The 26,848-nt window shown below is 33.4% G+C and overlaps 2 protein-coding genes across 6 annotated transcripts in view; both read right to left on the bottom strand.

The window, feature by feature from the left end:
* LOC111052434 (muscle M-line assembly protein unc-89-like) overlaps window positions 1-5,784 on the bottom strand; it is a 50,442-nt gene extending 44,658 nt beyond the window's left edge. For 4 of the 5 annotated variants that reach the window (XM_039437784.1, XM_039437778.1, XM_039437782.1 and 1 more), the window contains exon 1: window positions 4-157. The gene's annotated coding sequence lies outside the window, so the exon portion shown is untranslated. Of the gene's footprint in view, window positions 1-3; window positions 158-5,648 lie in introns of those variants that run through there. The other variant, XM_039437779.1, reaches the window with a different exon arrangement.
* Window positions 2,038-26,300, bottom strand: LOC111052442 (sialin). Its single transcript, XM_039437785.1, has 10 exons — window positions 26,249-26,300; window positions 19,170-19,357; window positions 17,085-17,318; window positions 15,673-15,847; window positions 14,013-14,149; window positions 13,214-13,337; window positions 9,156-9,289; window positions 7,665-7,807; window positions 6,410-6,530; window positions 2,038-5,903 (listed from the first exon to the last, which is right to left on the bottom strand). Exons 2-10 carry the CDS (start codon window positions 19,329-19,331, stop codon window positions 5,661-5,663), a joined length of 1,473 nt encoding a protein of 490 aa, XP_039293719.1. The 5' UTR covers window positions 19,332-19,357; window positions 26,249-26,300; the 3' UTR covers window positions 2,038-5,660.
* Between the last annotated feature and the right edge of the window lie 548 nt (window positions 26,301-26,848).

Genomic DNA, 26,848 nt, shown 5'->3' with positions numbered 1-26,848 from the left:
CACCTTTTCAAGCAAATATCACAATAGGGACATAAAATCACACCGCACTAGGACAAATGCAAAACTTACTTTGGATCAGTTTTCTTTAATGGAATGCATTTGAGTTGTAGGCCAGTGTCACAGTGTGAGTAGTATTTGCAACCCAATGACACAGCTAGCTTACTTGGCTTCAAAACTCTAATGCCAATCATTCAATTCACACATACTTGTTCACATGCACACACTCACACACTGATCATATATAATTTTGGTTCTACTGATGCTGTTTGTCTCAAATTCAATCATTTGTCTGATGTCAGTAGGCGTGGACTACCTCATTTATAAGGCTAAGTGGTATATTCTCGTCTGATATCCAAGCTGGTACTAAAATCAACAATACCGTACTAAGTTTCAACGTGTGATGTAATATGTTTTAAAGCTCAATAATTGAATTTGAATAACTTGATTATACATTTCCAAACTTGACCGGCTTTCATATTTTCCAGCACTACCAGCCACTTATTAGAAGCCATGTTATTTCAAAAAGAGGGAGTTTTGAGTGATTCTGTATGGTAAATTCTGAATCGCGTTGGCAGAATAACGTGAGGGCATCCATATCTACACTAAAATGAGATTCTCACTTTATGAAAGTTCATTATTTAAGAGGAATAATGACCTTTTCAAGTGAATCTCACAATAGCAACCGGCCACAATATTATTGTCGAATGGGTGGATGCGTATGCGCTGAAGAGAAAGTTACAAGAGATAGGGATTCATTGGATAGCGTAATATGCGGATCCTTGAAAGAAACTGGGGAATTATGTATTATTAATACTTCTTTATACTCGATTATTATTCCTTAGATGGAAATTTTCAATTGAAGAATAACTAATACCCATTTTTTAATTTTCGGTTAATTTTTCTATAGTTTCTTCAATACTTATAATGGAGATTAATCCTACGTGTTTTATCAATTGTTGGATACAATAAGCAACTTATAATATATGAAGATATTAATAAATAATGAATTATTGGATTCATTTGTTAATATTCAAATGGAAAATAATTCAAAGGCAAACTTTCATGACCTACTTTAACGTGGAAGTCTAATTTTACAATGCAAATTTTATTCTTAGGGCTACATAAAGATTTCAAATAAGACCAAGTAAAAGGCGATTCTGGCTTATTATTGTTGTGTGGTGACCTGATTTAATGTGATTATTGAATAATACACTACTATGCATTCAGTTGTACTCGCCATTTATAGGTTTTGTAAGCTTTGTAATATGTGTGATAAAAAATGTACTATATTCATTTAAATTTGTTTAAAAAAATTGAATATAAATTTAATATCAACAACTCACTTAATTTTAAAATATCAAAATAAACTCTTCTTCTCCTTTTTCACATCCTTTTGCCGTTAAGCGTCGGGTTCCTTCAAGCATTCTGTAAATTTTGTACGATTTTGTGTCATTCTCTTTACTTCATTCATTGTCTTTCCTCTCCCAGCAGCTATACTCTCTACATACTGATACCATTGCAGTAGTGGCCGTCCGCTGCCTCGTCTTCCTTCCGGTCTCGCCTCCATAACCAGCCTTGCCTTTCGTTCATCACTCAAAACCCTAGCGCAGGGTTTTTCATTGATCAGTGGTAATCAGTTTCTCCTGTTTTAATGTTTCTCTGATCACAAAATAAACTTATTTCTTTTAAATCTATCCTTGCCTTCTGTGAATCTGATTGACTGAACTCCAACAAAACACCATCTCAAAAAAATATAAATTGAATTTCAGTTGGCCAAAAACTTCGGCTGAAGTTTAAGTTGAGTTTGATATAAGATCACCTACGAATCAAGGATTAACACATTAGCCATATGCAGGATAAGAGTAGGCCTAATATTAAACTTGTAATTTTCTCCGGAAGGTCAAAGGAACTACTCAGCTTGGATTAAAATAAATTTTTCTCCTATCACATCTGAGGGCAATCATTAATTTTCTGCGATAGACATCCTTCGGAAACCAGAAGGAATTGTAATATGGAAATAGATGCAATAAACAGACAAACATTTGCATAGATTTAATTAGATTATCAACATACACTTACATTTAATATAGAGAGTGTTTCATATAGACTGCATATGTTTCTAGTGAGTATTAACCTAACTATGCTGATTAAAATAATATGACAACATTATGCGATGTAGCATTTAGATATATGTATAATAATGTGATATGGAGTTTTACTCACTGCTTTATACAACAACATTTCAAGTGTTATTATAGACGGTATCTATATGCTACATTGGTTGAGTGCTCTTAAATGCACAATATAATGTTATAATCATCTATATGTTGTATATATTTGATCATAGAATAAACTTGATTAAATCAATACTGTTCTATTCTAAGTTTTGATTAGTGAAGCGATTCGAAATATATGCATTTTATTATTCTAAATTGCACCATCACCACATAATCACACAACCAAATAATTTGTTACAAAAAATACAGTTATCCACAACAACCAATTGAATGATAATTATTAGAAACACATTTGAAAAAAAAATCAATAAATTCTTAGAAACGTCAACATACAATAAAACATGCATTCTTCATGAAACACTCATTAATAGACAGCGAATACATTCACTACTTTAAATATATTATATCTCTATATATTATATCTCTGATACTATAACTACAATAATGGGTTGACATTGGCACATTCAATGATTATAATTTGATATAGACAATAATAATTGATAGGTTAGGGAGGTTTAAAGTGATTAGGGAAGACATGGATGATAATTTTAAAATTGAAGGTGAAATGAGTATTTATGAATGTGGAACATCGCATAAAGCGTCAGTGTATTTATAATTGAATTGATAGTAATGTTTGATATATGTGTATGAGAATATTTTGGGTTCGATAATGAATATGTATGTAAATATAACATTTATTAGGATGAGGGATGCTATTGAAAAAAATGAAAGACCAGTTCTGGAACAATTGATTTCTTAATTATCAAGATTTTTCATAAATTTACCAAAAGTGATATCAGAATGCATTCTGTCTACCTTGGATAATGATGTAGAATGTTCATGCTGATTTTACTCGAAAACGGTCGATTTTATGGAGAATAGTACAGAATAATTCTTGCAATAATGCGTTTATGTATAGAATTTCTATTCTAGCAAAGGGAATCTGGAACATTAAATTTTTTTATTCTTAGAAGAGTGATATCTTGGCTATTTTGTATATTGCGATCTTGGCCATACAGCGTCCACGATAGTGCAAAAGGTTAGTTTGGAAAAAAATTATAGATTAGGGAGAAAATTTTATTCCAAGATTGTTTGCAATATTCTCCAAATTAGCTTCTTACATGATTTTACAGGACAGATACGTATTGAAAACATAATCCAATTGTATTAGAATGAAAAATGTCAATCACAAGACAATGAAAATAGGAGGAAAGGGATAGTCATTTACAGTGAAACTTGGAAAGAGAATAGGTGAAGTTAAATGGTTAATGGTAATTAAAACCAATATAGAAAAATACATGTTTCTATAGCACTTCTGAATCAGTTCAGACTATCACAGACAATCCCTCAACATTCTTGGTAGAATATTCTTAACTATATTATAAAATTCTTACTCATAACATAATAAGTACGTGAAAATAGGTTTAGAAAATATGAATTGTAGAATAAGAGTATTATTATAATGTGCAAAGTGGATAGATCTCTAATAATATCAATAATTGACAGAAATTCCAATAAGAGCCTGATAGAAGTTGAAATTCAACTACTGCTCTTGACACCAACCACTAATTCTTTCATTAGGAAAATAGATTGAGTTGAAAAGTCAAGTTTGTTGGAAAAAGATAGAAAGATCATAATGACTCTCAGAATGAACATCAAGATGAATAAAAAACGTAAGATGATCATCATGACAACCAACAGCTTCGAATACTAGCAAATAACACATGAAAATATGTGATGAAGTATGCGAGATACCATTTTCATCTACCCGATCAGATTGGCAGTCATATAGGCCAAAAATAGGCCAAGTTCAAGAAATCATGAACTTCCTCAGTAGAAAAATTGATAAAATATAGTACAAACTGTGCAATTTTATTTTCCAAGAGCTTGTAAGCATTATTTGTGTAAGAAATGTGTCAATTGTTGATGAACGCACAGTGAAGGATGAAGAAAACAAATTGAATAGGTTTCAATGAAACAAGACTATCATCTAATACACACAATTACCTGCTATCACGATAAAATTTAATACCATGAAACACTCAATAAACTATTGGATAACTATATAACAGCTGATAATTTTTTTCAAGATAAGATTTTTTAAGACGAAAATTCATAATAATAATGATTATATTGTTAGTAGTTGATTATTACGAGTAGTTGGGCAAATTAAAATATGTAGTACACTACAGTAGCCATTAAGAGCACAGATTAACCAAATAAGTTTCTCCATTGAAATATACTAGGCCTACCAATTAACTCTAAAAAATATGAAAGAATTCCATTGAAATATAGTTCTCTAAAAAGCATAATATTATAACTAATTATCAAACTAGAATAAAAATAGAAAATCAACTACTGCATAGTAAAGTAAGGAACCATATGACTAGAATCCATCAAAACAGTCAAAAAATATAATCAATTTACAAATCAAGCAACATTGAATAACATTATTTTAGTTTCTAAATAAATTGTTACGGACTAGATTTGTTAGTAGGCCAACCCCTTCAGCATGCTTCCCACACTTAAATCGATAGCAATCTTTAAGACATGAAAGAAATAGAAGAACAGGAAGAAATTTATTATAAGCTTCCTACAGTTAAATCGATAGCAATCTTAAAGACATAAAAGAAAGAGAAGAACAGGAAGAAATCTATTATCAAACTAGAAAGAAAAAAACAAATCATTATCAAACTTGGAAATCATGATCATTATCAGATCGCTGTATTTGATAATCAGATAGAGATTGAGACAAATGTGAAAACTAATTGTCTCAATTTTTAACTTTGAAAATGTATTAGAAAAGTGGGAATGTATTAAGAGCATTAGCGTCACCTGCCCTACTTGAATTAGTAAGAGACAGTCTAAAAGATGATTTAAGTTATTTTCAATACAGAGCATCACACAGGGCTGAAGGAAACATACATTATCATTGTTTATCATAGTATACATTTATCATATCAATTGTAGCACAATTCTTAGTTGTTAAATATTTATCATTTATTTTTTGATTGGGCTACTTGAGAGTTCAATTGCATAGAATTACTAGTACCTTTTTTAATTTCTTCGAGACATGACTAGTTTCGGGTATTTATCTCATTTTATTTAGTGTCAAAATGTATACATTAATAATATTTAGAAGATGCATATATTTAGAAGTTGTTGCTGAGTGGGATGATAATATACTTCTTGATCCAAACTCTCTTATTTGAAAACTCTCTTATTTTTGGAAGTCAACCAGTAGGCCTACATGTACGCATATAATATACTGAAGGGGTTGTACATGGAAATGCAAGGTTATCACAGAAAGAAACGTACTACTCTACGCCACATAAATATTACATCACAATAGTGAATAGACACAGATTATCCCGATTAGTAGAATGATTATGGTAGGGTAGGTCAGCTTACAAATTAGGGCGTTCAATCGTCATCGTCATCTTCCTCGATTTCTTCCTCGACAGCCGCATTGGTTGTGGTGGTTATGGTGGGCGGGGCCAACTCCTCATTGGAGGTGTGTGATTGGTCGTCGAGCAAGGTGTTGCACTCCTGTGTGTTGAATGCCCATGGCTGGATCTTGCCTGAAGCCAGCAGAGAATAGATAATGGCGCCGAGGATGTAGACACACGACGAGATCATGAAAACGGTTTGCCATTCGTAAATAGTCTAGAACACAATTTGAAACATAATTTACTATTATATTGTGAACGTGTGAGAAGATAGTTGAAAGTGCTTTCAGAAGTTTGAAAATTGAATAATTAAAGAACGTTATGAGGATGTTAATATATAATTATGTGAATTATGAATTTAAAATAGACATAAATTTGAAAAATAATTTATTATTATATTGTGAACGTGTGAGAAGATGGTTGGAAGTGTTTTCAGAAGTTTAAAAATTGAATAATTAAAGAGCGTTATGAGGTTGTTAATATGATTATGTGAATTATGAATTTGAAATATAGATGAATGAATAATTTATTCCAGCATACAATTGAAAAAAATTCTCTATTATGAAAACATTACCAATCTACAAGGAAACAGCATAACCAAAGAACGAAGAGTTTCTTGTTGATAATTATCTCTTCATTCACAAATTTGGATTGAAAGGACCTTAATTTTACATGTTCAAATATCTGTAAGAAAGTGATTGAAAAGCTAGTGCTTGTACTCACCTTGTGCCTGATAAGATGTCCGGTAAGTAGGGGACTTATGATTCCTGGAATGGTGGCCACGGTATTGGATAAACCCATCAACACGCTGGCGAACTGAGGAGCTATATCAAGCTGATTCACGCTGTTAAAATTAAAACAAAATTATAAGTGATCATAAATGTCATACAATAATTGATTGATACTAGAAAAAAAACTATTTTTAGTCGATGGAGTCTTCTACTTTCATCATCTTTCTCGGAGAGTTTCTTACTACTTATTTTTTGTAAAAACGTGCAACTTTTCTCTTGAGTGAAATCTATTTATTCATTTTCAAAGGCAACTCTTTACGAGTATTTTAAGCTCGGGTGATAATGAGGGGATGAATGACAATGCCGCACAAACGCTTCCATTTGTCAATGAAGTGGTCTAAGTTACTTTCTTAATCCTTATTACCTCGCTCAGTCTTCAACACCCGTCAACTTTGTTACTATTTCCTTCGACTTATAAAATCGTAGTTTTTGTTACACAAATTCACAACTATGATAACTGCTCAAATAAATTATTGGCCATGCGGAAAAGGCCAACATAGGCATCAATGGAAAACTCGAGTTATATACAATTGTAATATACAATTTTCGTACTCAATCAATCATCGATAAATCAATTAATCAATCAATCATAATCTATCAACATAATTCAATGTTTAGTCGGCCACTGATAAGAGTTCCAACAAGATAACACGCCACACAGAATGCAACCCGATTGGCTAACTTTAACCAACAGATGATTCTCAGCCAATCGTAGAACAAACTGGGTGTTCTGTTGGTTTGTTGGAATGCTCATTAGTAGCCAGATTTTGAATGAAATAACGGTTAGAAAAATATAAGAGTTTTACTGATTTAGCTATTTTTAGCTCAACAGAGTAGCATCAACACAATTTAAGAACATGAAATTAGTATACAAGATGATTTGAATTATAGTGCGAGCGTTATTACTTTTAACACGAAGAGGGGAGACCAGTTTCTCCTTCCACAATTTGTAGCATGGACAGAATAGTGTAGAGCAGTAAGCATGCTGCGCACAATTGGATACTGACACAAAAGTAGGGAGAATGCTGTTGGGTAGTGGGAGTGATTAGCGAAGGGAAGAGTATCGGGCCTCTCTGTCTTCGAGTGAGAGCCGTGTTGAAAGAAATATCTCTCGGACTATAGTTTGAATTTGATGAAATTTACATGCATGAAATTAGTATACAAGATGATTCGAATTTGGTGCTGACCTGAATCCAGACCAAGCGAGTCCACCGAAGCCCACCGCCACAGTGAGAGTGGCGATCACTGCACCCGGCGACGACAGATGAGCGGCTGCCACCAGGAATATGGCCTGGCTCATGAAACCACTGCAAGTGAACAGTTTACGAACCTAAAAACAAACAATATGAATAATTACTCCTAAAATTGAAACAGCTCTTATTTATTCATTCTGAAGGTGCGTACCGACTTACGTTCTGCTCCGCAATCGAACGTCACTCGAGCAGATCGATAGATGATCGCAGGTCGAGCAAGAGCGGAACTCGAACAGAGCGAGTAACAGAGCTCGAGCTTGGCAAGTTCCAAGGACGAACTAACCAATAGTTGCGCGTGCGCGGTTAACGTTTGTTAATAGTTACGATCTCTGTTAGCATATAAAATAATTATCAATAACAATTAGCATATAAAATAATTATCAAAATTGATAATTATCAAATCAACAAAATTGAAGAATATAAAATTCAGTCATAACCTTTCTTCTAATAAAAAGCAATAAACATAATATTTATCGTCAATTTATTATATAAACATAACGTATTATTAGGCTACCCAGGAATCCTCTGGTCAGAATATTTTATTTATTTTTGCCGCCCGATCAGCTGGATTGGACGTTTCACATTTGTGAGGTTAGGTTGTAGCGAAGTCAACAATACGATAAGCGCGCGATCATCCTTAGAACATATTTCGAACCTCTAGCGAACCCTTGCGTATCATCTCGCATAACGTTCATGACCAGCGCATGTTTGGGCACTAATAATTGTGAGATGAAAATCATAAACAAACACGCTAGACTATTATAATATGAAATGTTAATATAGAACTGTACATTAGCAACAATAATTGAATTTGAATTACTCATGACCATGCAGTAGTATGACACCTTCTGGACGGAGAATTTTTATCCAAGGCCATCCCCAACCAATAAACAGAAATTCATCATCTGATGAAGAATTATACAATATACAAGTTCGGTGAGCGTATATTTTAATAATTTTCTAAGATAAAGAGAAATACGGAACAGATGAAAAGATGTCAATATTTTTATCGACCTTATAATAATTAACGAGAAATCCCACATGACTTCAAGAGTGGTCAAGAGTGAGAATTGAGAGTGGAAGTCATTGAATAAGAATAGTATTATTTGGACAAAGTTATGACTAAAAGGTCTTCTCTACCACTCAACTTTGAAAAGTATATAACACACGCAATGCAATGATATTATGCATATTAGAATACGATTGATATTTTATAGATTTGCATGAATGAATAGATTAATGAAGTGAAATCTGAAATTATACGTAGTACATAGTAGACTATGTTACAAAATGAACCGTTTAAATAAATTGTCAGAAGTTTTAAAGATAACAGTATATTTTCAACAGTATTAAGAGATAAAACTGTGTTTCAAGTGCTAAGATTTTTCATATCTCCCTTTCTACGTATTTTAATTTTGGTCTGACCTGCATAGTAGAAAGGAGACCGGTGCTTCTGAGCCAATCAGCGAGGTAGCCACTGCACTGAACCACTATTCCCATCACAAGGAAAGGAAAAGACGAGAGCACACCTGCATCATGCATGTTGTGGCCAAACCTGTCTAAAAAACATACAGCAGCTAAGATAACAGATTTTATCTAAAGTACTGCAAAGGTTGCTGATGAAGTAGCAGCAGATAAAATAATATTACCAGCGCATTTTCATTATGCGCAGAAGAAGATTAGAATAAAGTTTCAAATAAAGTATCTTGAAGGGGCTACTTGAATTGTTAATTGATATAGAAATGATTACATAGTACCCTTTTTTGAAACTTTTATTTATGAACACTTGTATAAAACAACTAGTTTCGGCTTTCAAGACATTTTCAAGATTTATTTACTGGAAAATAATGATTCGTTTTGGAAAAATCTAGAAAAAGACTTGAAAGCCGAAACTAGTTCTTGTTTTTCATAAAAGTGTTTATATAAAAAGGTTTTTTGTAAAGGGTACTATGTAATTATTTCTATATGAATTGATAAAGTTTCAATATGCGATGAATATTGAATTATATATATATTTTTTTTTTTAAACATCTTTATTGCCCATAAAAACAAAATACAAAATAAAAAACTTACAAAAGAAATATTCTAGATTATATTAATATATTATGCTATTTTACATATAAATTCAAATTACATGGCACCACCCAGCAAGGGCAAAACCCTGACCGCTGAGTGAGAGTATCAGCTGTTAGACAATATAAAAAATTTATTTACTAATAATCAAAGCTACAAAAAAATCGAAGTTAACAATAAATTACTAGTCTTGTAATTATAATATTTGACTGATGTCGAAGAAAAAATTTTGTATCACCCACTTATTTATCTGTTCCATCCTCTGTCTACCCCTATTAGAAAGATATTCTGACAATGCATTTGGCATTATATTTATTATTTTTGAGCTAAGATACCCCAATTGTCTTCTCACTATTGTCAAATCTGAATAGTTAATATTTATTATGGTGTGTGCACACCTGCACGTAAAAAAAACGGGCAGCAGTCAGAGCGGTCTTGGGAAGATACAGATATCCATAAAATATCGATATTCTCTGAAGACAGCTTGAACTCATGACCACACTCTGTGTGCACACACTCTTATCCTAGAATCAAACAGGATGTATTGTGGGAGCCGATTCTCAGGTATGATATTAACCTCCACATGACCTCTTGACTGACAGAAGACTATCTTCTGGGACAGCTGACCTGTAAGCACACAAAAAGCGTTCAAAAGCCAGCATACCTGAAGCGACGGGCACTTTGTTCAGGTTTTTGACGGTCCTATCAAAAAATCCAATGGAACATTACGTTAGTGACTGGTCTTAAAGCCAATCCATCATCAAATGCCAAATGACTGATTAAGTAATCATTAGGCTTTATTTTGTGCAATGGAACAGCTTTAAGTCATTGTATAGTGCGAATATCAAGGGAAGAAATACTTTTTAAATTATGACATTCAAAACATTTATTGAAATTAGTTTTTATAAAAACCTCTCATTCTTCTCTTGAACAATTATGTGCAGGCTCAAAAAATCCATTCTTTGAGCCATTCGGTCCTCCATTAATTAGTATGATAATACTAATGTTGATGATGATTGAGAATGTAATTAACCGAACGTAGTGAGGTCTATGTTTTAACTCTGATTTTTTTTGTCTGTCTGTATGTAACGCAATTACGGCCAAACGCGTTGATAGAATTCGATGAGATTTGGCAGGAACATTCTTTTTTCAACTGCGCGTCGATGTATACACAAGGTTTTTCGAAATTTTGCATTTTAAGGATAATATGAAAAGAAAAGGAATTCCTCCATACTCTGATATCACTATATTTATCATCTAATTTGAAGATAGGATTAATCAGACTATAAAATTATTCATAATCAATCAGCTGACAAGTGGATTATTCATTGCATGCATCACACAGAATATCGGGGTAGCCTACCGAGCTTCGCTCGTTATTTATCTATTGATAAATAGAACACAATTCTTTAAAATGATTGGGGAAGTACTAACAGACACAGCCCAAAACTGTTTCTTCCCCGAATTTTGATTTATACACTATGTATAGTCCAAAAAGTAGGTTATGATCCATTCGCTTGAATCAGGTTCAATTTTCATTCCAAACATTTGAAAACAGAAAAGTTCCAATTTAGATTGTTAACAAAACAAATTGAATAACAAAATAACACTTACTAATCATTTAAAACTGTAAAATAATGAAAATTATTTATATAGAAAATTATGATATACTCTAATTTAGAATGATGTCAACAAATCAGATTATTTTGATGAAGTAGATTAAAATTTCTAGATGATATTTCTCGTGAGATAAGCTGATTGAACATAATTCTGTCTCTCTCCCACACAGGCACGCACGCATCTTCTGTTATCGACAGACGACGAAATTATCATCTGTTTTTTCAAGGATGAATAATTGTTATCCTTTTCATGTCCTTCAGCGAGTTTTCCCAGGATTGAGACCTAGTGCAATCGATTTTTTATATCATAAACCTACTATGTTCCAAATTTCGTGAAAATCGTTAGAGCCGTTTTCGAGATCCGTTGGACATAAATAACCATAAATATGAATCACCATATTTGAAAATCTGGTGTGGTACACTCACACAACTTTCCTTGCTCATTGATCTATAAGCCACATTCTTAAACGAAGATAATCTAGGGGAATAACATTATGCCGATTGGCGGCTAAATAATTTTATTAAAACTACGATTATACTATTGTTATTGTTTTCAGAGTACATTTTCTTTGTTTGAATTATTAAATTTGAGGATTTTTTAAAAGTTGTCAAAACAGCTGTTCTACAAATAAAATATCGACGTGTGTAAGATCTTTTGAATAAACTGCTCTACCCACCTACCTCAAGTACGAGAAGGAGGTTACAAAGTAAATTTCTCAAGGATGAGGTGGACCCCCCATTAGTTTCCCAGAAAGGAGACTCATGCCAGTTGATAGAGCTGATAAATAACTATACAGGGTATGAATTTGAAAAAAATCGGTCAAGTTATTTTTGAGAAAATCGTGAAAAACATGGTTTTTTAGTAATTATCCGCCATTTTTCTTAAGAATATTATGGAACTCCTGCAATTTTCCCAGAAATGAGACTCATGTCACTTGATGGGGCTTATAAATAGCTATCCATGATATAAATTTGAAGAAAATCGTTAGAGGCGTTTTCTAGAAAACCGTGAAAAACATGTTTTTTAGTAATTATCCGCAATCTTGAATTTAATTTTATTGAATTTCTTATTGTCGGATCCTCATGGTATGAGGACCTTAAGTATAACATTTCAAATCAATCGGTTAATTAGGAATGAAGTTATGGCGTTCACAGACATACACACAGACCAATACCCAAAAATCATGTTTTTGGACTCAGGGGACCTTGAAACGTATAGAAAACTTGAAATTAGGGTACCTAATTTTTTTTGGAAAGCAATACTTTCCTTACTTATTGGTATAGGGCAATGAAAGTAAAAATATATACAGAAATTGCTCGCTTAATATAATAGGATTTATCTGGCCGTGTCTATTTCTATAAGGTAGGGTTTCAATATTTTTTATGATTCGTGCTATCAATACTCTCACATTTGAAAAACAAATTTAATAGGTGATTGAAAATAAAATAAAAAATGATTAAATGAACTTGATAATGCTAAATAAATTATAATATTCTTGATTAAAAAAAAAATTGAGAAATATTTTTATCATATGGAAAGATAAATACGGAACTGGATAAATTATCACGTGAGATACAAATTCAAACGTGAACTGAGTTTATTAACATAAGTGAGTTTTTGATCTTGGAGGAAACAAATAACAGTTTTTGAGAGTGAATTATGATTCAACTGAAACAACTAGAACAGGTGACAGCAGATACGTGTGGAAGAGAAAACTGCGTGAGGTCTACTGTTCACAGAACTACTAGTATTGTAAAAGCAAAAATTCAATAAATTGAAGATTGGCTTACCAGTCATGAAAGTTGGTAGCTCAGTAAGCAAGGTGTAGAATCCCCAGTTCTCACAGAAATGCGCCGCCACTATGGCCCAAACCGGCACCGAAGTCAGAATGCTGTGCCATGGAACTTCTATTTTCTGCAAAATAAATATCGTTCAAGAGAAATATGATCCTGTTCAACTAACAACCACTACAGGCATCATAAATGTCTAGGATGACTGCCCTAAGCAGTCGGTCTGAAGAGGCATGGAAAAACATGCATCACCAAAAAATAGTTATTTCAACTTAGTATTTACCATTGTAAGTTTTCTTCTTTCTTATCATACATCCTATCTTGGAATGCATTTGACTAAATAGTATCAAGAGGAAAACTAAAAGAAGTGATCCTGAAAATAATTTGAACTGCGATTTGATAGAAAGTCAGACAGAGACTTTTATGACTATCAATAGATAGATGAAATTTATTAACATACTAGCATTAAAAGTCTTTGGTAACTCACTTCAAGATTTTCTTGCAATTAAGTTCCTGTAATCTTATCGGAATGGTCATTATTCAATATTATTAATGATTAGTTTATTCCTCTTCTATTAGATTATTGTTGCAATTCAAAAATAAACATACAAATAAATTAAACTCTTTCTATGAACTTTTGCCCCTAACAAATTAAATTCTTTTATTAACAGTTTTCAACCATATAATTTTCTTCTGAGTTGAATATTTCGAACAGCAAATTTATCATGTGTTTCATGAAAAACAAAACAAAAGGATACTAAAAATTTTAACAATTCAAGTTTTGGATAAGCCTACTGACCGAAAGATTTGAAGAAGAGGTTATTCCAATAGACTCTTCGATATATTCACGTTCAGCCTCAGATATTTTCTTGTCAGTGCGAGGAGTTTCACTCACAACGTAGAACCAAACAGCGCTCCAAATCAGAGCCAGTACGCCTGTCAAATATTCAACATTCACATAAGAACACTTATTGTTAAGAATTTAGGTTTACAATAATAAAAAATATCATGAAAGAATGAAAATTTGAAGAATAATAGTTTTATAGAAATCATAACACAACGGCATTCTGAGTTATACAAAGTGCGCCAGAGAAACTTACTTATTTGAAAAAATTCCCGCGCGGTGAATTGGTCGTGTAGAGGGGCAGGAGGGGGCGCATCTGGAGGGGGAAGTTCCCAAATTTATCCTCCCCCAAGTAAGTAGCCAATATGCTCTGATCTAGAAAGCAGCTGCCTTCGCAGTTGAGAGCTTCTTTTCTAATGGTCGATCACTTGTTGTTGCTATGCAACGTGCATCCGCGCTCCATTTGAAATTCCTCATCACAGACTCGTTCCTGGCCGTAATTCGATTCTGTCGTGGGTTAACTCATTTCAGGAGTGTGGAAGTGTCGCTAAACCCAGAAATGGACTCCAACGAAACATCAGAACTCCAGAAATTATCGAAAGAGTGAGGCAGTCGGTTGTGCGTTCTCCCCGGCGTTCGGCTCGCAAACACGCAGCTGCTATGGCAATTTCCGACTCCACTGTTCGACGAATTTTCCATGAAGACCTTCAATTCCATCCCTATAAATTGGCTGTTGTTCAAGAATTGACTGAACACGATTTTGTTGCCCGTCAAAATGCATGTGTTTTTCTGATTGACAGCCTGCCTGAAGACGCGGTCATTTTTTTCAGTGACGAGGCTCATTCCCACATGCGATTCCTCAATGCGATTTTTTTATGAGGTTACTTAAAATCCCTGGTTTATGTCAATCAACCACGGATCATAGCACACCTCAAGAACAACATTCGCGACGCCATTGCCAACATACCGATGGATATACTGCAACGAGTATAAACAAATTTCAAAAATCAAGGGTCGCCATTGATCTGATGTCATTTTCAAGACTGCATGAAAAAAACTGGGAAACTATATTATCATATAAAGTAGATTAAAACAATAACTTAAGTACTTTTGCTTTCAACGACCTTTCAAATAAGTAAGTTACACTGGCGCACCTTGTACTAAACAGAGCAGCAAGTTCAGCTGGAACAAGAATATAATAATCACTCTTTCTAGTAAGAAATGAAATTGAGTGTAAAATAAATGAGTGAAGGTTGTAGCACGACTGAGGATTTGTTTCTCTGCAACAAAAATTGTAGAGTACAATAATAAATGTGGTAGAACGACTCCATAATTGAGAAAAAAGAAAGTTGAAGGAAGCCAGCTGCCCATCCCTGACTGCTGTATTCCTAATAATAAAATTACGACTTACTAGGCTAATATTGACAAAAACTCAGTAGGCTGACTTAAAATCGTAGTATTGTATTGATGCTGTGGAAGGGGTAAATCGGTCGAGGAATCAACTCGTGAGACCGTGACCATAGTAATTTTGGGAGTCCGGTCCCACTAATCAATCGATAATTCAACAATAAGTAACTTAACAAATAATATGAACAGCGACAAACTGGACAGTCACCAAAGATGTAGAAAATGGCGGACCATCTCTGGGTCTCGGCGAGTGCTCCGGAGAGGGGGAGGGCGCACACTGTGCCGATGTAGCTACCAGACAGAGTGATGGTCACCAGCCGACTGCGCTCCGCGGGGGGCGCCCATCGACTCCACAGCCCGTGCATAGCCGGGTACGTCACTCCCTGCAACAACATAAAACATCTTGTCAATTTCTTTCAACAGTAAAAATATAACCTTTTGTTGGACATGTAATTCATTATCAAAATTTGAGATTAGAGTTTTGAGCCAAGCCTGTTGTTCTTTTCCAAGCACATTCATGTGATCTGTAGTTATATCCAAAAATAAACAAATGAATGTCCAATCACGATAATTCATTATTTCATCAACAGAAACAAGAATTAAAAAAAAAAAACACTAACTTACAAGTTTTGTAAAAATGTGATAATTTGTGTAAGAGGAATCGATAATGATAGTTGAGATGACATTATTCACAAGAAACGTTTGAATGGTTGACTAAATTAATATGAAATATTGAAACAGAAACAAACACTTGGTAGATGAAAAAACTTATAGAACTAACTATAATTCCCAATAATATCTTCCTCAGTCAGCCATATTATTAGTTTAATGAGGTTTTTTGAGTTTGACGTACAGTCCGTAAGTATATACTTTCTAATATAGTACAGTGATTTTAAATTAATATTAAATTAATATTTAAAATATTAAATTTTAAATTAATATTTATTGATATAAAATTAATACTTCTCTGTATTCTGCTTGATTGTGACTTGAGTGATAAATTAGAATATTTTCTGTGTTCCAGTTGTGCATGTTTCTCCAGACTTGACTCTGAGGACTTGACCATGACATCTTTTAAAATATTTCCTGTCTTGTTCCATTGTGGAAAAGCCCACGTGATATGTCCACAATAAAAACAGAAATAACATTATTGTTATGATTATTAACAATTCCCTTTCTATCAAAATTCAAATACAAGAGAATGAGCGGATCTGAAATATATTGAAATTTTACTTCAAATTAAGACCCATGCATTTTTTTCTGGGGGGAAATTTGCGAAAGTTTATTCAAAATCTTACAAATGAAAAATTAGTGTAGTACACTTATAGGATGGTGTCCTTACGCTAATGGTCCACATCGGTCAGTTCAACGCTAAATGGACTAGCAATTAACTTCCACGTTATTTATATGTACTCATGACCAAAAACTACATATATCAAAGAAATTGGAATATACCGTGTATATTTTTGCATTTGAGACTTATAAGCTTTATAAGTGTTGTGCATCTACCATAGGCTGAAAATAATAGGATGGGTATATTTTTGAAAAGCATAGAATCATAGAGAAACAATAGTGTAACTTATGCTATTGTTTCTCTATGATGGAATGTTGCCGACCAACCTCGAAAAGTCCCTCAACCACCCTGGCGGCAGTGAGCAGGTAAACACTGATCTTGGCCAGCAGCGGTGTGAGGAGGGTGAAGATGGCTGTGGCCAGGACTCCGACGCCGAACAGACGCTTGCCTCCGTAATGGCAGGCCAGGTATCCGCCAAGGATCTGCGTGGCGATGTAGCCGTAAAAGAAGGAGCTCAGAATCAAGCCCTGGATTTCACGGTCCCAGCTGAATTCCGGACCCTAGAATAGAAAAATATTCAGTAATTGTTACCGGGTGTGGGAATTTCCAAAGGAAGAAGTAGGAGATAATACATTATGAAAAAATCTCGTTCCTCAATTCATGATGTGCATGATTCGACCTTTGAACATTTGAACACTTTTAATGTTCACTAAAAAGTATATAATCAAACCAAATGTTATTCTCTTCAAGAAACAGTTTATAAAAAAATGTAAAATATTCACCATACAGGGTGTTAACGAACTCCCTACCAACTACTCTAGGGCATTGTTACTGGGTAGAAAACATATCTATGTACATCATATTTAAATTGTCCGGAAGTCTTCAGTTACTCACACAGCGGCCATTTCGCTTTTTTCACTTATTATTTTTTTTCTCTAAATAATGGTTGAACATACTGTACGGATTGAAACTTTGCACAATTATTTATTACAACTAGACAAAGCTACAAAAAATTATGATAATTTTTAAAATTCATAAAACAAAATGGCAGCCATTTAAAATATTGTTTCTTAAATAACTCAAAAAACCGTGTATTAACTGAGATATGGCAGCCTTAGTGATAGGTGGTCACTGAAAGTTAGTTGAAGTGCAAACCAAGGCATGCTAATAGAGTCGCCTCAATGATGCAACAATCTTTATTTGCATTGCATGCTAATAGTAAGCCATTTTAGGTCATTTCAATCAATAAAATAACGTTACATAACCCTCAAAAGGTCGGTCACCAACCACTAAAGCTGCCATATCTCAGTTAATATTGGTCCTTGAAAACTCTGGTACTAATCGATAGGTAATTAAATTTACTAAAAAAAGTTATTCTTGTAAAGTTTTTGTAAAACCATCGGTTTCTGAGTTATGTAAGAAACAAAATTTTAAATGACCGCCATTTTGTTTTATGAATTTGAAAAATTATCATAATTTTTTTTTGTAGCTTTGTCTAGCTGTAATAAATGATTGTGCAAAGTTTCAATTTCGTATGTTCTTGTTCAACCATTATTTAGGAAGAAATAATAAGTGAAAAAGCAAAATGGCCGCTGTGTGAGTAACTGAAGACTTCCGGACAATTTAAATAATATGGTATTTAGATATGCTTTCTACCCAGGAACAATGCCCTAGAGTATTGGTAGGGAGTTTGTTAACACTCTGTATAATTAATACAGGTATATTTTTATTTTCACTTATTCACCTACATGCCATTATTATTTTTACTGCATTTTTTTTTTAATAAACCTAGCTTAACATGAGTGGTATCTTTCACTCATGCCTTACTTCAGTAACAATATCTAACCATCTCTTCTAATCACCAATTTATGTATGTATTTTCTATGTATGCATCCTCTACGGTACTTGGAATAACTTTTATTAATTCATTCATTAACTACAAATCATACAGTTATGACTGAGACGGAGCTACAGACTTAGCCCAAAACTGCTCTTTTCCCAAATTTCATAAACAGTAACAATTTTAATAGTTTTGAGAAAAGGAAAGTTTTTGTGTAAATGAAAAGTAAGATGTGAACAAATAAAATTGCGGTGTTAATTCCAATAATAATGATCTGTGACGAATATTGTTTTATGTATCATGTGATGGAGAAGTTTCAACAAACAGTTGAAGTAGGTTAGATATCATGCCTAACTAAAATTGAAGTAACTTCCAGGTAGATGCAATGATAGTGAATTATTATTTCAGATTACAACGAAAAATGTATGAATACTTTGTTACAGAAAACGTCTTCTTGTACTTCACAATGATGGACTCAATGACTGATGGAGTCTATTCAATTATTTAAAGTTATCTATTTAAAATGATTTATTAATAGTTATTTCAATTCTCAATGCAAAGTGGAACTTACGAGATTGATGATAGTTCCATTGGGCGCTTGATAGGTGCGGTTTCTAGTCATGGACACAATGGCCACACTCAGATTCACCCTCAGCGCATAGATGTTGGCAAATCCAAGAAACCCGAGGATAGCCACTAGGTAGCGTCTTGGAAACCACTCCAACTGCTCCATCTCCAACTGCTCTGTGAGTTACTCTTCTGAAATTAAAATGATGACGCCATAAGTCACGATATAGAAATTTATTGCACTCAAGTCAAAAGAGGCACTTATAAAATATATCAAAGGAATAGCGTTTTACAAGGTGGGGCTGTCAAACTGAACTATTTAAGGTATTAAAATAGAACTCATAGGAAATGTTTTTCAGTCATATATTTCAACAAATCGTAAGAACTCAAATGAGAATTTTGGTTTCATATGAAAAAATATATTTTGAATATTACACCAGTAAGGTGGTGATCATCATTTTGCACACATTGTTTAAGTCTCATACTAAAATACTCACTATTTTATCCTCAATATTTTCTGTGAATTTTATTCTAATAATTGAATAGGTAATGCAGTCTGCACTACCCCACCTTGTATTTATTTTATTTTACTCACTCACTTGAAAGCTATAGCATGTGAGAAATAAGATAATGTTGAGTACTTGGATTTTTAATTTTTGTATGAAAAGTGTGAGTATAATTTAGCTTAGGCTACTCTATTACGAGTACGGTGCGCATGCGCAAGTTGGAAAAGTAACTCTGGTTGTAGCTCTACATATTTCAAAGTTTTATGATATTTGGCAACATGACATTCACAAATGTCGTAAATACAAGAGATAATGCTTGTCTTGATAATATATTTACTAATATTAGGAGTACTGTTGTTTCAAATAAGGTTCTTCCTTTCCCGTACTCGGATCATGATTTTCTGACCATTGAATCTGTTGAGCTTGCACATAGTAGTAATGTTAAAAAATATAATACCGAATCAAAGCTAGTACAAACAAGACCTATGACTGCTGACAAAATAAATAAATTTAGAAATTCGTTGTATAGTACTGACTGGTCTGATATATATAGTAAAAAAGAACCAGCTAATGATTTGTTTTCATATTTCTTTTCTAAATTCTTAAGAATATTCAACTATAACATTCCTGAAAGAGCTTGTAAAGTTTCCTACAATAGAGGCAAGCAGAATAAGAAAAAAAGTTGGTACAATTCACAGTTGGCAGACCTAAAGCAGCGAATGTTTTTACTAATGAGTCTAAATGATAAGTTCAAAATCTGCTTATATAGAATGTAGAAATAGGTATAAGAAATCAATAAGAGAAGCAAAAAAAATCTATAACACTGAATGCATTGAAAAAAAAACAGATGTCAGGCTGCATGGAAAATTATAAACACAGTTGCTGATGTAAATGCTAGAAAGAGTGTTCGTCTGCATCCAGATGTTCTAAACAATTATTTTATTCAGTCTGTTAAAGATATTCAAGACTCATTGAATGGACCAGGTAGATTGTCATTGGATCTAGAATCTGTTAAGGGATCCAGTTTGACTGCTAACTTTAATTTCTGTGAAGTGCTCCCTGAACATGTGTCAGACATTGTCAAAGGTTTTAAATCTTCTAATAGCTGTGATATTTACGGCATGTCTGTCAACTTATTAAAGGAGGTGATAGATAGTTTTGTGAAGCCTCTTACTCATTGTCTAAATAAATGCTTACCGGAAGGAGTATTTCCAAAGGAGCTCAAGAAGTCGAGGGTGGTGCCTATTTACAAAAAGGGTGATAGAGATTGTCCAAGTAGTTATAGACCAATATCTATTATACCTGTCCTAGCAAAAATACTTGAAACTATAGTATATAATAAACTGTCTGAACATTTTGAGCATTTAAATATCATAGCACCTTCTCAATTTGGCTTTAGATAAAATAAATCTACGGTAGATGCTCTTCTCAAATTAACTAAGAGTGTATTGCAAGCATTTGAACAGGGAAACTATACTCTGGCCACCTTCTGTGACATAAGTAAGGGATTCGACTTTGTTGATAATACGTATTCTTTTGGAAAAGATGAGCTATTATGGAACAGGTCAGAATGCTCTCAAATTTTTAAAGTCCTACCTAATGAACCGTAGTCAACTAGTAACTGTAGGTGGCATTAGCAACAAGTCGTCGTTGTTGAAGGTTGAGTCGGGTGTGCCACAAGACTCGATACTTGGTCCTTTCTTATTTTTGGTTGCGATCAATGATCTTTCAGCTTTCGTCAAGACTGATAGAATTTTTATGCAGATGATACCACTTTCTTCAACCTGAACAGTGATCTGAACATTCTAAGCCAGGAAAGCAAACACACTATGGAAAAAGCATCTCTATGGTTCAATGCAAATAGCTTTGCTCTTAATAACAGTAAAACTGAACAACTTAATTTTAATTTAAAAAGAGGAACTCCAGTGAATAATCCAGCAAGTGTGAAATTTTTAGGGATTCATATGGACTCAAAGCTCACATGGGAGCCACATATCAAATATGTCAGCTCAAAGCTCAGCAGAGTAATTCATTTGCTCAGAAGTCTATCCGGAGAAATATTTAAGAACGGCCTATTTTTCTTTCTTTCATAGTATAATATCTTATGGCCTCATCCTTTGGGGTAATGCTTCTCAGATCAATGATGTTCTACTCATTCAGAAGAAAGCTTTAAGAATTATAACTAACTCATCATATCTTGAGCATTGCAAACCATTGCTCATTAATCAAAAAATTCCAACTGTGATAAACTTGTATGTATATTATGTCCTCATTTATACCCGTAAGAACCTATCCTGTCTGCAGTTAAGAAGTGATGTCCATTCAATTAACACTAGATACAGAAATCGCATTGATATACAGCACCAAAGACTGACAAAATCTCTTAATAGTTTTGAGATCACAGGACAAAAACTGTTCAACAAACTGCCTTCCCATTTACATAATGTGTCACAAAAGATATATAGTTGGCTAGTATTAAATCCGTTTTATAAATTGACTGAGTTTGATGAGTGCCTAGTAAATAATTAGTACCTGTCTATAAGTGTTGGTTAGTCTGATTATCTTGTTATCTAAATTCAACTCCTCTTCATTACTCAACTGTGATACTACAGTAGAAACGTCCAAATGTATTTATTGTTGTTATTCTATTTGTTAATATTAACCATCATTACATGAACATTGTGTATATACTACTGTAGAAGTGTGTGACTTGAACTTATCGTTGTTATGTTATATATTGACGTTGTCTATGCTGTAAAGGCTTTTCGACAATAAAATTTTATTTAATTTAATTTATTATTTTAATTGGAAATGATCAAACCTCAGTAAATTGTTATGGATTAACGATATCGCTATTGTTTAATCCTCAATATTTATTCAAGATTCTGAAGTCTGGTAGCTAATATGCTCTGAGTGGCACGCCTGAGTGTTCCCAATACACATATGTAACATTTTGGTTTCTGTTTGAAAAAGGTATGTACAGCATTATTATTCATTAAAAATATAAGTGAGTTGTTCATAATATTATATTATTCTTCTTGAAAAAAATGCAAAAGCAGAAAGTACCTAGGTTATGGCAACAATATCATCAAGAATCATAACATATTATTACAGTAATGTGACAAATTTTGAAACCTGATAGGCCTACATAATCAATTATTATGATGACAAGATTTTCACTCTCAATTCTCACAGATAATTTTTTGTTGATCCTAAATAGGTTTAGATTATTATTTTGACAATAAAGCTAGTATTACATCGAGCCTCAAGCGGGTGCGGTCACCAGAGACCAACCACTTGCAGCCTAATAAAGCACGCTGCGACACCAGTAAACAACAGGTTTGGCGACTTGAGTGAGACACCTAGCAGGCGATCATAGTGTACGCCTAATGAGCGAAATAAGAACCAATGTCCCCTGACTCACTTATCAGACACTTGGCTATAAGTTACCGACTGTAACTGTTTTATTGCGCAAAAAATGACATATTAATGGAAAACTACTCCAAGGATATTAATGGTCAACGTGATCATCTTTAAATTCATAAAGAATAATGAGGAAGGTTAGTAGAAGCTATGTTAGATAGATTTTCAAGGACTGAATCTATTTTATAATTTGCCTAACAAAGCACATTATCTTACATGAGTTTTTCAGACATATCTGAAATGAAATGAATAATTTAATTATAAAGAAATTGACTTGGTTTAGATGTGAAAAGCTAAATAATTGTTGTTGAGTCACCGATTTTATAAAATGAATGATACGGTATGATCCAAACGACTAGCCAGTCACCAGTTTGGTAGTTCGGTGGTAACCAAGTAAAATCCTCTAATAAACAAATAAAATCCCAAACTCTCATAAATCTTCAATAAATAATGATGAGAGGATTAGTTACAACTCAAATATGATTGAATTATTCCAGGAATATATGAAATTTTATGTTAAATTGAGTTTCTACCTGAGAGAAAGCTACCATATGGTAGCTCCATCAAGTAGGTAGCCTAAAGTATTTTTAGTGGTAGAATCAATAACTTTGAATTGTAATAATGCATTTAAAAAAATACATTTTCTGCATTAATCAGCTAGATCATTATTCTGGTAATATTAATCGAACTCCAAGTTAAATATTATAAAACTGATTGGTTTTACTTCAATATGCTACAGGTTTGGTTTTGGCTTATAGATTTTAGAACCGTACTAAGAATTCTTTAGAATAATATGGTATCAAAACATTTAATAAATAAATTGTCGTGGATTAAAGGATAAATAGTTAAAGTAACTCACTTTTTGTAGAGCAACAAACTTTACCTAGCTGCAGGTGTCAACACAATTTTTGTAAACTCAGTAGCAGACGACGACAAAGAGTGACTCTTCGATCTTCGATAAGAATAGTCGACATGAAAATGGAAGTCGTTTCTCAACATCGACAGGACTATCGATTATAGAGTAACTTACCTATCGAGTTACAAAGTGCCTCAGAGTTCAAATTTTAGGAGCATAAAAATATCATAAAGGATTTTATTACTGTATAATATGTTTAAAACTAGTGCAATCTTATGTAAAATTTGACGAGAAATCCAATGAAACTAATTTCAGGTGCGTAACTTTAGTAGTTTTTGAGATATAGCAAAAAATGTGCAGAAAATTGCAATTTTTTTATTTAAAATAGGTAACTTGTTTTCATTGTGATTAATATGTATTTTTAACTATTGGATTTAGTGGAATGATGAATTCTAAAGAAAAAATGTCTAGTCACTCGATAGCCTAACCTAACCTAACCTAAACCAACCTAACCTAACCTAACCTAACCTAATCTAACCCAACCTAACCTAACCTACCCAACCTAACCTAACCTAACCCAACCCAACTTAACCTAACCTAATCTAACCCAACCTACCTAACCCAACCTAACCTAACCTAACCAACCTAACCTAACCCACCTAACCTAACCCAACCTAACCTAACCTACCCAACCTAACCTAACCCAACCAAACCTAACCCAACCTAACCTAACCTAACCTAATCTAAACCAACCAACCTAACCTAACCTAACCAACTAACCTAACCTAACTAACCTAACCTAACCTAACCTAATCTAACCCAACCTAACCTAACCCACCTAACCTAACCTAACCTAACCTAACCTAACCTAACCCAACTAACCTAACCTAACCCAACCAAACCTAACCTAACCCTAACCCAACCTAACCTAATCTAACCTAGCCTAATCTAACCCAACCTAACCTAACCCAACCAAACCTAACCCAACCTAACCTAACCTAACCTAATCTAACCTAACCTAACCCAACCTAACCTAACCTAACCCAACCTAACCTAACCTAACCCAACCTAACCTAACCCAATCTAACGTAACCTAACCTAACCTAACCTCGATAGCCTAAACTTGGAATTGTTGGAAATATTTGAGAAAAAACATGGCTGAATTAGTGGATTTAGTGGAATGATGAATTCTAAAGAAAAAATGTTTAGTCACTCGATAGCCTAACCTAACCTAACCTAACCTAACCTAACCTAATCTAACCCAACCTAACCTAACCTAACCTAACCTAACCTAATCTAACCCAACCTAACCTAACCCAACCTAACCTAACCTAATCTAACCTAACCCAACCTACCTAACCTAACCCAACCTAACCTAACCTAATCTAACCCAACCTACCTAACCCAACCTAACCTAACCAACCTAACCTAACCTAACCAACCTAACCTAACCTAATCTAACCTAGCCTAATCTAACCCACCTAACCTAACCCAACCAACCTAACCTAACCTAATGTAACCCAACCTAACCTAACCCACCTAACCTAACCCAACCAAACATAACCCAACCTAACCTAACCTAACCCAACCTAACCTAACCCAATCTAACCTAACCTAACCATTTTTTGCTATATCTCAAAAACTACTGAAGTTACGAACCTGAAATTAGTTTCATTGGATTCCTTGTCAATTTTACATAAGATTGCACTAGTTTTAAACATATTTCAGCCATAGAAATTAAAAATGAAAATTTATATAAAAATTTTGAACTTTCCGCCATGTTTTTTCTCAAATATCTCCAACAATTCCAAGTTTAGGCTATCGAGTGACTGGACATTTTTTCTTCAGAATTCATCATTCTACTAAATCCAATAGTTAAAAATACCCATTAAGCATCATGAAAACAAGTTAACCTTTTTTAAAGCAAAAAATTTGCATTTTTCTGCACATTTTTTGCAATATCTCAAAAACTACTGAAGTTACGAACCTGAAATTAGTTTCATTGGATTCCTCGTCAAATTTTACATAAGATTGCACTAGTTTTAAACATATTTTAGCCATAAAAAAATTATTAAAAATTAAAATTGATATAAAAAATTTGAACTTTCCGCCATGTTTTTTCAGCTAATCCTTGGAAATCGACAACAATGTCATACATGGTTGATCTCGTATTGATCTCCTCTATCGATCTGTATAGGTCTCAATGCTGGATTCCGCGGCCCATATACTAAAGTGCAGCCAAAACATTTAATAAATAAATTGTCGTGGATTAAAGGATAAATAGTTAAAGTAACTCACTTTTTGTAGAGCAACAAACTTTACCTAGCTGCAGGTGTCAACACAATTTTTGTAAACTCAGTAGCAGACGACGACAAAGAGTGACTCTTCGATCTTCGATAAGAATAGTCGACATGAAAATGGAAGTCGTTTCTCAACATCGACAGGACTATCGATTATAGAGTAACTTACCTATCGAGTTACAAAGTGCCTCAGAGTTCAAATTTTAGGAGCATAAAAATATCATAAAGGATTTCTTATTACTGTATAATATATTTAAAATTATAAATTTGTTTTGTTTTGGAATAAGAATCCACTCTTATTTTTAAAGTTATTTGATGATAAATACAATTTTAACTTTAACACCCAATTATAATAATTGTAAATTAATTTATTTATTTTGATAGAAAAATTAATAATAATTATTGTACCTATTCACTATTCACTTCATTTCCTCTTATGCATTTGTTACTTTCATTGCCCTATTATCATAGGTAAGGAAAGTATACTTTCCAAAAAAATTAAGGTAGGCCTACCCCAATTTCTAAATTTCTAAATGTTTGAAGGTATCCTGAGTCCAAAAAACGGTTTTTGGGTATTGGTCTGAATGTGTGTGTGTGT

This window comes from Nilaparvata lugens, chromosome 11 (assembly GCF_014356525.2).
Source record: "Nilaparvata lugens isolate BPH chromosome 11, ASM1435652v1, whole genome shotgun sequence".
Taxonomy (NCBI): domain Eukaryota; kingdom Metazoa; phylum Arthropoda; class Insecta; order Hemiptera; family Delphacidae; genus Nilaparvata; species Nilaparvata lugens.
This window is presented reverse-complemented; position numbering and strand designations above follow the sequence as displayed.

Coding starts and splice junctions, on each gene's coding strand:
- LOC111052442 (XM_039437785.1), bottom strand. CDS start 19,331: ATGGAGCAGTTGGAGTGGTTTCCAAGACGCTACCTAGTGGCTATCCTC. Junction 17,319..19,169: donor ATGGAACTATCATCAATCTC/GTAAGTTCCACT, acceptor TTTCTATTCTAG/GGTCCGGAATTCAGCTGGGA. Junction 9,290..13,213: donor GCTACCAACTTTCATGACTG/GTAAGCCAATCT, acceptor TATGTTTTTTAG/ACAGGTTTGGCCACAACATG.